Here is a 12,728-nt window from a genome sequence, read left to right on the forward strand (position 1 = left end):
AAGGAATCCCTCAACAGTAATTTAATTTGCTTGATTTTTATACTCTTTTTCCTCAAAGGCATTATATGTCTTAAAATAGCATAACTCAAATTGACATCGCTTAGATCTACTTACCATGGGGTCCCCACTCTGTGATGTCTCCCGTTGACTCCCCTTACTCGTGTCGATCCGGTGGAGTACAGGAGTCAACGTGGGAGCGATCTGCATTCAATTTAGCAGGTCTTCACTAGCCCCGCTAAATTGACTGCTGATGCATCGGTTGCCGCTTGTCGATCCCCCGGTAAGCGTAGACAAGCCCTCAGATACCCTACTCTGGAGCAGTTGCACTGCTGCTAGACTGAAAGGCCAATTCCATATGTTCATTTTACTTTAGGAATATTTTAGTTAACACTTGGGATAGAGGAAACATTTCCAGCTGGTCTGATCCTGGCAAAGTGTTATACAGATAAGTTTGGAAGGATTAGATATTTTTATCAGTAAATGTCTATTTCACCATATGCACTCCAACCAATGAAAAATAGTTCCATTAATAGTCAAAATTTACATATAGGAAAGTAAGAAAAATGTTGCTTGAGAAATTAAGAGTTTGATTTAAGGATATTTGCTTTATATACTTTGACAGGTGAGGTTGACAATTTGTGTTTTAACAGTTTTAAAGCTTTAGCATCTGTCAATTATTGTCTGGTTTCCCCATAATTTTCTGTAACTGTGAAAGTTTAATATCAGTAAAAATCAGTAAAATGCTTGAAAATAAATCTCAATACCCATCAAAATGATAAAAAATAAACATCTAATTCTGCCAAACCTATATATAAAGAAGAGTATGTATCTGGCAATGTTTACAGCTTAGGTCTCCCAGCTCAGAGTCAAATTGGTCTTTACAGGAAAAAAAAAATTAAACACAACATTGCAAATTATCTCCTACCAAACACAAACATTTTCCACTTAACATTTGCTGATTAAATAACAAACAAACAAAAAAAAACCCACCAAAACAATTCAATCAAAATAAACAGGCTTTCTAAATAACTCTTCATTTGCTAAAAAGAGGCAAACTAGAAGGAAACCTCTTAAAATAGCAACATTAGACTTCTTCAATAGAGTTTGGTGTCTACACTATCATCAATAGACATTCTTCCCTTCTATATTTTTTCCATTCAAATATACCTACATCAGGGGTATGCTTATTGCCATATGATAATTACATGTGTTCTGCATTTATTGCTATGTAATTATCTGGCTGGTTGTTCTGCTTATATGGAAAACCAAAGAAAAGAAGGTGAATCTAATGTTCAGGCAAGTTTAAAGGTCTAGAGTGGGATGGAAATAAAGTGAAAGGAGAATTAAATATCTGGGAATTTATGCATTACCTTCCATATGAAACACGTGGCTTCATGTTAGACTCCAGTTCAGCAAGATATGTAAATACATGCCTAGCTTCAAACATGTGATTAATTCCATTGATTTCAATGGGACTTTTTACAAGTTAGGTGTGTGCTCAAATACATTTCTGAACTAGGGCCTTAGCCCAGTTCAAAAAGTAACCAGCAGGCCCAGGTTATCTTCTCTGCTTCTGGGAGATTATTTAGAGGCTCTCCCCTGGGGAACACCAGGGAAGGAGTGTGCCACAGAACAATCCCTCTCTTGGGACATTAGGAGCTACTTCACAGGTGCATCTTGGCTGGGAATAAGTTTTGCAATGTTTGGCTGGGATTGAAGTAAGTGATGAATTCTGACAGCAATCTTACAATCAATGATGCACATGAATAATTTTACACTGATGAGTAGCTGCAGTGTGTTAGTTCATTGGGGTACTCATAGGAGTGAAGTTACTTATATGCACAAACTTTTGCAGAATCAGGCCCTCTCTGCTTAAAAAGCCCAATCCAACATCCAGTGAAGTTGATGTAGCTTCATTCCCTGGGTTTAGCATGCTAACACAATGCTGCTGAATGTGTTTCTAATACTGCAGGGAAATTACATTGAGAAGTCATCTTTAAAAACAAAAAAACAAAACCCCAACCTCCATCCCTCCTAATTTTGAGCCCAAATTAACTGACAGTGTCTCTCTAGTTTTCCCAGACAGGAATGTGCCACAGTGTAACTAATGCTCATATACAATGTATTTCCCCAAATTGAAAATTATACACTTTCATATGCTGTAGATAAAAAGCTAAGATGGTCATTGTGCAGAATTGAACACCTACAGTTTTGAAACCAACCTGCAGCAATTTAAGAAGTACTGTTTAAGAAAGTGAAATATTATTTCTATTGAAACAATTGATTTTTTTTGCAAAATTCCTTGTATGGGGATGAGCCACATAGATGTCTCAAAGCAGTGGATTTAAGAAAGACTAAGATGTAGGACAGAGGACAAAATATAGAGAGGAGAAATGCATTTCCAGTATGGGATGTTAGTAAATATTTGTAAATGGGAGGGAAGAAGGTAGTTAAAAGGAGACATGAGAGAGGGCTCTCCACCTTACAAAAAGAAACCTCATGTAAAAGCACAAACAGAGGCAAATCCTGAGGTTTTTACTCAGTTTTACTTTGTACACACTTGGCCAGTTCTCTAAGTCAATTGTACAGATAACTAAACAGTTACTTGTTTGGGGGTGACTATGCCAAAGCCTGTGTTAAGCCTCTAAGCACAGCTGGTGTGAGCCAGATGTTCCCAGGAACCTGAGCACGTCTGCACTAGGAGCTTATGCAGTTAATAACAATCCTCTGCAGTCTTTCAAAGCAACCTGCTTCCTGAGTGCAGTTGGTTTGTTTGTTTAATAAAGCCAACCTGAGCATGCTTAAGGGTCCTTTGTGGATAATGATGTCCTCAGCAGGCTTTATGACAACATCACCGAATCACAGAGGATAAAGCAGTACCTGCAATAAAAGCAGCACTAGCCAGGAGATACAACCATTCCTGTCTGTACTTTGAACCTACACAGGCTGCAGCGTTTGAGCTACAAAGTAAGGGTGGGTGCATGAGGTAAGGAGCAGGATGGAGTTCCTTGGAACCACTCAGACAGCCAGCTACTGTGGCCCCAAAAAGAGCTACTTATTCCCTGAGCCAGTCTCCACCAGCATTACTCAGGACAGTTACCAGTCTTACTACCTGCCAGGTTACCGCTACCTCAACTCATGGAGACCCAGCCTGTTTTACAGAGTATCTGCAGTCCCCACCAACTCCAATGAGCAGGGGAGTATGCGAATCTGTGCCCCTTTGCGGCCACCCACTATACTGCCCTCAGTGCGGTCTGCCTTATATGCTCGCTACTCCCCCCGCGACTGGTATCAGGCAAACATGGTTCAATACAAAGGATCAGAGTCCTGCCGGCACTGGGCTGGCCGGCTGAATGATTCCTTGAGACTGATGCAAGACAAAGACCAGCTGACCCATCAGACACAGGACAACACTGGAAGAAGCCTAGGACAGAGACTCTCTGACATCGATTTTTGGAGGTCAGAGCTGACCTATGAGCTAGACCGTCTGCTGACGGAGATTCGTGCCCTGGAAACAGCCAAGAGGCGGCTGGAGTGTGCTGCTGATGAGGCACAAAGGCCACTGAAGGTGGGTCAGAGGTAGCTACTGTTCTCTAAACCGCTTTGGGGCACAGGCAAAGCAAATGGATGGAGTTCTAGCTTAATACCATATGTATTAGTATGTCTAAGCTTAGCTCTTATTTTTATCAAAACAGAGCCCTAGAGATTGCATTTTGAAGATCTGAGATGCAAGTTAATTCCAACAGAAAAACTGCATTAACATGGATTTAAGTTTTGCTGTATAGGAATGGATGTCAGCAAACACTAAAAACATAGGAAGTCTAAAGTTAGAGTTTATAAAAGCTTGTAGAATATTATCTATGAAATTATTTCTATCAAAGAAACTTGTATGCAAGTACAAGTACAAAAATCAAAATTCAGGATCATGGCCTCAGGTCCAGATCTAAGGTCTTTAAGCTTCCTTGATTTCAATGGAAGTTAGGAGCCTAAATACCTTTGAAAATCTGGGTTTTAATCACCCACATTCAGTTAGGCCCACTAGATTCAGAAAGGCTGTCTGCAGATAACTCTACAATATCTCTTAACAGAAGTCTTCCCATGAACAGAAGTTTAGTATGATTTCATTTGTTACTGTTGTTCAAGACACATGAATGCAACATGTATAGTAGAGATGGACCTGGAAAAGGTTTAGATCCTAATCTCATTTTCCTATTTAAATATCCTACATACGTACAGATCGCTCTCTGTAGTATGTAGGTTTGACTCAGGTATGGTATGACCCAGTGTAGAAGAAGGTTGTAGACACAAAGCTTGGATTCAGATCCAAGTTACTCCAAAGCTCAGATATGTTGAGGTATAGTGGCTGGTTCTGGGTCCATCTAATTATTATGCAGTTGATTACTAGACAAAATTATAATTGCAGCTTGTCCTTAGAAAGCAAATGCCAACAGAGATAAGCATGAATCACAGACATCCATCCATTATATACAATGAAACCACCCCGAAGTATCAAGTAAAATTCTGTTCCACCTTTATTAGAAGGCCACCTCTTACCAATCTGTTCAATGGTCCCTTGACAAGTAAATTGAAGTTCCTTTATATAGTGCAATACTGAATTTGATGCAAATTTTTCTCTGGTTTGCTTGCAGGTAGCCTTGGAATGCTTATATAACCGTGAGAAGCGGATGGGGATTGACCTAGTACATGATGACGTTGAAAAGAACCTCATACAGGTATGATGAGACTTGTTACTTTATGAATTAATCTGTAGAAAATAGCTAAAAATCAAAGCGGGTAGTTTTTATTTGGACAAAAAACAAAAGCTTTCTATGGAATTCAGTTGCAAGACTGAAGAGGAGGGGGAAAACACATCAAGTTAAGGAACCCCTAGTAATTTTGAGAAATTAATCATGAACATGATTGTTACTTTTTGGTCATGATGGGTAATGTGTCAGAAAGCTTTAGACACTACACCACATAAATTCTCTTCTAGTGTCTCGTCATATAATTGAATACCCAGGTCAATCTATCCTGTGGGAAGTTAGTTGACAGGGAGAAGTGGGGAGGGAGCTAATGTAAGTGAGCTTATGTGAATGCAGCAGGGGTCATCGAAGACGGGAAGCTGGGTAGAAGGATGAAAGAATACTCCTCCTTCCTCACCCCAATAGCCAGGAAAGAAAGCTTCATTATGGTGGTTCCTCCAATCCACCAATCTGCAGCAGTCATCTGGGAAGCTATTTTTGGGCTTCATCTGTGTAGCCATTTAAGGTAGTGTACTCACCACCCATCATGTCCTCTTGTGTCAGGGTGCAATGTTGCAAGCAGCCCTTGTCTCCAGCACCTCCTATAGGCCATCTGCCTCTCACCAGCTTCATAGCTTGGCCCTCCAGCCAAGTCATAAAAAGTTCTGTTATCATCCAGGGTTCACAAAACATCCCAATACAAAAAAGCCTTCAGCCCCCTCTAGGACTATTCCTCAGACCGTTCTTCAGGGTCAGGCTTCAGTCCCAACCTGGATTCAACATTTCTTCTACTCAGCTTGCATGCCTCTTCCTCAGGAGCAGCAGGAGAGCCCAGGCTCACTCTCTACTCTGCGTTCCAACTCAGGGATCCTATATTAAGCAGCTAGGTCTGCTACTTCATACATGCTGCTGTTTTCCTGGGCCACTTCCTACCTCCAACCTCCCTTCTGCTGCTTCCCTGCACCTTGTGCTTAACACAGCCTCCCTTTGGTTCTCAGGCCTCTAGCTTCTCCCTTGGTCCTTACAGCTTTTCTTTTCTCTGCTCAACTAACCTTTTTCCTGTCCTTTAGGGGCTGACTCACACACTGTGGATTTCTCTCTACAGAAGATTGTGGTCTCCCTTGTAGCTACCCCTCTGACTGTAAGGTCCAGGAGTCTAATGATCCTATTCTAGCTCTGTCCCCCTTCCTGGCCCTCCAATCAATCAATCAATCACAGGTGTTCTACTTGGCTCTTAGTCCCATCAGGCCTCCTTACACTCCTTGCTTGGCTGACTGACTCATCTGGAAAAAAAACTAGCTGCTTCTGAGGGTATATCTACATAAACCATGGAGTGTATGATTGCAGCATGTGTAGATCTATGTGAGCTAACTTCAGTCTAGATAAGCTTAGGCATTGATAGTGGTGAAGTCACAGCAGCGTGAGCTTCAGTTTGGCATATGAACCTTCTTGGAGTGCTGGGTAATTACTCAGGTGGCTTGGCCATGCTGAAGTCCCGGCTGTTATTGGGAAAGGTTCTTAAGAAAGTATTGGAATTGTTTTAAGAGCATTTGGTGGCATGTTTAAATCTGAGAGAGTGAAATACATGATTAAGCTCTTTGGAGCAGGGACAGTCTTTTTGTCCTGTTTGTACAGTGCCTACCACAATAGGGTCCTGGTCTATGCCCAGGATTCCTAAGTGCTTCAGTAATACTACTACTAATACAGTCATGTGCTCTTTTAAATTCAAACTGGCCCCATATCTATTTACCTCTTGGTAACCTTTGGACCTAAAGAAACCAGTCTTAGGCATTTGTAGTGTGAATACAACTATCATTTTGTTCCAAGTCTATGCCAGTGCGCGATCACAGTAAGACAGAAGAAGGTCTACTAAGAGGCGCTCTTGCTATTTTAGCGTGTGTGAACATGAACATGTGTGTTCTTAAAGGCTCACATTGCCTCTAAGTTTCTAAGCATTGTCATGGCAGAGGTTTGGGGCAGAGTTAAAGTTGTTCAGGTGACTGACTGTGCATTTTCTTATTTTCCATCATTTTTTATATTTTTTTTAAACTGGGGATCTTGATTTTGAATTTCCAGCTTTGCAATATTTATGATTTTTACACCCTTATGTCCAGGTTTAGACGATCAGATGTAGTGTCTACCCAACATAAAGGGAAGGTTTCTTCCTAAACAACTTACAGTTAACCACAGAAGAGATTTAAAGGGGCCACATCATTAAAGACCAAATCCAGAACACTTAATTATGGGACTTGCGTGGTAGCAGCAAAGGCAATATGGTAGTAAAGGCTCATTACTTAATATCAGAGAAGCTCATGTCTAGAAGTTGCTATCTTCCAAAACCACACTGAACAAATACTTTTTTTTTTAAATTTAAGGTGTCTTAAAGACTTCTTAAACCACTTAAGGAAATATACTCAGAGTTTTGTAAACTCATGTATATAAAACTATATCTTACAACCTAGGTATGAAGGATACAATGGATTGAAGAAGAGAAGCAGTGGGGCAGTACAAAGGCAAAATTAAGTTTGTTTGGGAGACCATGATTATGGTCTTTACACGGTTTCCAATACGGTTTGTTTGACTTTGATTTTCGGAAGCCAGGTGAACTTCAGCTTTGAAGCTCTTGGCTAATATTAGTCCTTCTGAAGAAAACTACAACAGTATTCATAAGGAGTTTTCCCCTGAAGAGAGATTTTTCTCAAACTAAACTCCAAGATAACACAATTTTTTCCCTCCGGGAACGTGAGTGAAAAATTAAGGAGTGTGGGTTAATGGTCTAAGCCTCAGGTCTGAAATGTCTCTAGCATGCCTAAGTCAAACAGAATTTGATCCTATATTTGTTAGGGTGGTCCTATCTACTAATGTGCTTGATATCACATAAGCCATAAACACTAGTTGTGTCAGTGTTAAGGTACAGCTTTATTGCCCAGAAGAAGAGATAATAGGAAATCAAATGCTCCCTGTTTTGACTGGTGCACAGTATATCATCTCTCAGTACTGACAAAGAACATTCTCGACTTCCCTAAATGCAGTTAGATACATGATGTGTATGTATGTATGTATTCTGCAAAATAGTTAAGTTTATTTTATATACACTGAAGCAAATTAATGTAATAACAGTATTGACAGTTGGACATTTTTCATTATAGGAGGTTGACTTGTTCAAGTCTTGTCAAGAAAGAATGAGAAAACTTGCAGAAAGAATTGATCAACAGTTGGGGTAAGTGTTTGCTTTTAAACCCCATTTAAATGAAAGAGGAACTGAATCCAGTACTGGAAGATATTTTTAAGGCAGAGTGACAAGTACAAAAACATAATGTGCTGAATAGAACTGGGTGAAATTTTTATGGCTAATAGTTTATTTGCTGAAAATTACACTTTGGGGTCAACCACAACTGTTTGTGAATTTAGGTAGAAGTAGGTAAATAGTTTTGGCTAGAGGGAAAAAAGGTAAAACAATTTTCCCAAAGTGTTGAAACATTTCATTTCAATAATATTGAAATGTTTCAACTTTTTATTTCTAGATGTTTCTAGCTAGATTTAACTAAAACAAAAAAAAAGGAGGGGGGACCCACCCCAAAAGAAAAAATAAAACATTGCATTTTGGTTCAGACAATACATTTTGTTCAATAATGTTTTTGTTTTTCTTTCTGAAACAATAAACAAAATTGTTGGTTGATTTGAAACACATTTTTTGAGTTTTTGGTTTGGCCATCAAATGGAAAAATCAGTTAAGTACCCTCAACTTCCAATTCCCACTGTTAATCAGAGTCAAGTGCACAGCACCTTGCATGATCAAGCCCTACAATCTGATGAGTCCTTTGATATAAGAGGATTTACCATCAGTTTGGTGCTGTGTGCAATAGTTTTCACAGAATTCTGAAAACCAGTATAATTCCAACTACTGTATCATGTACAATAGCTGCATGCAGGGAGAAGTGAATTTTGAATTATAAATCATAAATGTTAAAATATGTTTCCTGTATGAGATAAGGAAGTATTTGCTGGATGACTGGTAGTTAATTGTACAGTAAAGGAGAATCAAGCTAGAGAGTTTTTGGCCTGTCAGAGCGTCACCACCTATATCAGTGAGTCAATATATGGTGCTCACTATAGTAGTAATAGGATAAAAGAAGGACAAACAGACATTTGAGAATATAGCAAGTTTCACTGTCAGACCTTGTATATAATATGCAATTTTATGCTGGGATTTTCAAAGGCATGAAAGGGAGTTAGGCATCCAATTCTTATTAGGAGCTAGAACTCTGGAAATCTAGTCTTAATGTAATAGGAATTTAAAGGAAAAACTAAATCTAATAAGAGTGAAACACGCAGAAATGCTGGTAAAGGACTGATCTTTATTTCCTTGCTTGCATCTATGTGAAGATGAATGTACAACAGCCAAGTACTAACTGTTCAGTTATTTAATAACAAGTGTGGGGAAAAAAAACAGATATCCCACTAGTAAGGCTAACTGAGGACCTGGTCCTGAAACTGTTATGAATGCATGAGTGCAAGCCATTTGTATATTGGGAGTTCCTCATACAGCACAAATAGCTTCAGTCCTGGAGGATGTGGATGGTACATGTGCTGTGAGCTGAAGCTTCTGAAGAAGAATGTAACTCAGTTTTCACATGCCATGTTGAACCTGAAATCCCTTGTTAATTAAAAGGAAAATCATAATTCTTATGACTAAATGATGCAAACGTGGCTTATGTGCTACACTGAAATAAAATTCTGAAGGACTGAAGTACTTTTTTTACTATACTATTCAACTGAAAGGGGCAGTTTAGCCCTCGAGTTTTTCCCGCTACTGGTACCCCATCTATCTTGACCACCTCCTTCCTGGCGCTCTCATACCTTTAGTCCTCCACCTGGTCCCATCTGAAAGTCACCCTCCCAGGACTTATCAGCTGGAACTCTGAGGGATCTTCTTCTACCCTCTTGGCTGGCTCTGTGTGTGGGAGGGGGCGGGGGGGGAGGGAAGTGTTGGAACCAGTTTCTGAACCTTCCTGCATCTCAGGGTCCTTCCTTTTAGTAGCCCATGTCTGCCCGTCTACACAGGTGGCCCTTTTGTCCTTGTAGCAGGATTCGGGTACCCAACGCCTTGGTAACCCTTCTTTCCCTTTTGGTCTTCTGGCCTCCTCAGGGGGCAGGGAATAATTCCTGCGATACTTCCGTGAACACTGGGAGAGAACATTCTGCTGTGTAGGCCTCCTTCAATTCGGGGAGTTCCTCTTCCTCAAACCCCTCGAGTGGGAGCAAACCCAGTTTCCAAACCCAGGAAAATCTTTTCCTATGAGCATGGGATAGGGGAGGTGTGGGACCACCCCTACTTTCACCCGAGTGACATTTTCCTGAATTTCTAGCTTTACTGGTATGATGGGGTAGTAGCTAACAATCCCATGGACACGTTACCCCTGTACATTTAGCCTGTGTTAACTGGCTGCGCTTTACTAGTTTACCTGAGATCAGAATGATAGCACTCCTGGAATCTGTGAGCGCCACAGTTTCTACCCCATCCACTTTTATCAGCCTTGTATATTTGTGTGGGGTGACTGACGGTTGAGGAGGGACCATGGGCCACTCCAGTCCCTGAGATTACACTAAGAAAAGGAGTACTTGTGGCACCTTAGAGACTAACAAATTTATTTGAGCATAAGCTTTTGTGAGCTACAGCTCACTTCATCGGATGCATTTGGTGGAAAATACAGAGGGGAGATTTATATACACACACAGAGAACATGAAACAATGGATTTTATCATACACACTGTAAGGAGAGTGATCACTTAAGATGAGCCATCACTAGCAGCGGGGGGGGGGGGGGTGAAAGGAGGAAAACCTTTCATGGTGACAAGCAAGGTAGGCTATTTCCAGCAGTTAACAAGAACAATTGAGGAACAGTGTGGGGTGGGGGGGGGGAGACATAACATGGGGAAAGTTTACTTTGTGTAATGACTCATCCATTCCCAGTCTCTATTCAAGCCTAAGTTAATTGTATCCAGTTTGCAAATTAATTCCAATTCAGCAGTCTCTCGTTGGAGTCTGCTTTTGAAGTTTTTTTGTTGAAGGATAGCCACCCTCAGGTCTGTAATCGAGTGACCGGAGAGACTGAAGTGTTCTCCGACTGGTTTTTGAATGTTATATTTCTTGACGTCTGATTTGTGTCCATTTATTCTTTTACGTACAGACTGTCCAGTTTGACCAATGTACATGGCAGAGGGCCATTGCTGGCACATGATGTCATATATCACATTGGTAGATGCGCAGGTGAACGAGCCTCTGATAGTGTGGCTGATGTGATCAGGCCCTATGATGGTGTCCCCTGAATAGATATGTGGACAGAGTTGGCAACGGGCTTTGTTGCAAGAATAGGTTCCTGGGTTAGTGGTTCTGTTGTGTGGTGTGTGGTTGCATTTCTTCCCCCCCCACCGCCCCGCTACTGGTGATGGCTCATCTTAAGTGATCACTCTCCTTACAGCGTGTATGATAAAACCCATTGTTTCATGTTCTCTGTGTGTGTATATCAATCTCCCCTCTGTATTTTCCACCAAATGCATCTGATGAAGTGAGCTGTAGCTCATGAAAGCTTATGCTCAATTAAATTTGTTAGTCTCTAAGGTGCCACAAAAAAGGTGCCTTTTCTTTTTGCGAATACAGACTAACACAGCTGCTACTCTGAAACCTGAGATTACACTGCGTGAGCTCTTCGAGGTTGGGGCACAGGGCCACTATGTGACCTAGCTCCCCACTCCCATAACACCTATAATTACTTCTCCTGTCCCATGGGTTAGGAGGTTTAGCCTCGGAGTTTCCCCACCCAATCCATTCCCATCCTCCCAGATTCCCATCTGGTCTTCGGCTTCCCTTTTCTTTCACCTAGGGGTCCCTGGGTGTCTGGTCACCTGAACCCCTGGAGTTCGCGTTGGTCGCCTGCCTCGTACAGGGCCTTCCCTAGGTAGGTGGGTCAATTTCCTGGCCATCAATCATCTCTCTACCAGCATGATTGTTTTGCTGTAGTGGATGGGTTGCGCTGGCCTACCCCACACACAAAGGTCTGGTGGGAGTCTCCGCATAAATTGGTCTATGACCAATGTCTCCAAAATTTTCTCCGAGCTGAATGCCTCAGGCCATAGCCACTTCTGAGCAAGGTGCATCAGATCAAACAACTGAGACCTCGGTGGCTTGCTCTCCTGATGCTTCCAATCATGGAACTTCTGGGCCCGTACGGCTGCCGTCACCCCTGAAAGGGCCAGATTCTCCATCCTCAGCCGGGGGTAGTTAGCTGTGTCCTTGGAAGGCAGATCAAAATAGGCCTTCTGGACTTCTCCACACAGAAAAGGGGTGAGAATGCTGGCCCACTGGTGCTGTGGCCATGCCTCATGCTGAGCAATTCTTTCAAAAGACAGGAGATATGCCTCTGTGTCATCCCGGCTGTCATTTTTGGTAGACAGCCTGCTGCCCTTAGGATTTGTGTCCCTCCAGGCCCTTGGATTCAGTTGGAGAGGGTCTTTAGTTGTTCCACTACCTCTTGAAGAAGAGCTCAATATTGGGCAGCTTGGTTCACTAGCAACTGGTTGGTTTCTTGTTGTAATCAGGTAGATTCCTGCATTGCCATCCCCTGTATCCAGGTAGCCTTCTGCTGGGCTCCCGTGGCTTGTACCAGAGCTTTCACCAATTCCTCCATTGTGGTGAGGGCACACTGACCCTAACCCCCCGTCCCCAAAACCAACTCTCCGGTCCACCTTCCCCCCACTTTTCTTTTCCTTCCTTTCCTCCCCCCCACCACGCTGCAACCAAGAATTACATTTATGGCACCAGCTTTGCCTCGGAGGGTCCTGTGCTTCTAGGCAGTTAGGGTTTGCCTCAGAGGTTTGCTTTGACCCTCAGTGTAGCCTCTCTCTCCTCCTAGAGGCAAGGGTTACAGCTTACTGAGTCACCTTCCTCATCAGTCAATCAATGGGTTTGGTGTAAGAACCCTCTTT

At 41.9% G+C, this 12,728-nt stretch overlaps 1 protein-coding gene across 1 annotated transcript in view; it reads left to right on the top strand.

The window, feature by feature from the left end:
• The first annotated feature begins 2,998 nt into the window (after nt 1–2,998).
• Nucleotides 2,999–12,728, top strand: part of TEKT5 (tektin 5) — a 56,010-nt gene continuing 46,280 nt past the window's right edge. The window contains exons 1-3 of the mRNA XM_038419982.2: nt 2,999–3,568; nt 4,650–4,733; nt 7,892–7,962. Coding sequence (XP_038275910.1) covers nt 2,999–3,568; nt 4,650–4,733; nt 7,892–7,962 — 725 coding nt within the window. The remainder of the gene's footprint in view (nt 3,569–4,649; nt 4,734–7,891; nt 7,963–12,728) is intronic.

This window comes from Dermochelys coriacea, chromosome 10, assembly GCF_009764565.3.
Source record: "Dermochelys coriacea isolate rDerCor1 chromosome 10, rDerCor1.pri.v4, whole genome shotgun sequence".
Taxonomy (NCBI): domain Eukaryota; kingdom Metazoa; phylum Chordata; order Testudines; family Dermochelyidae; genus Dermochelys; species Dermochelys coriacea.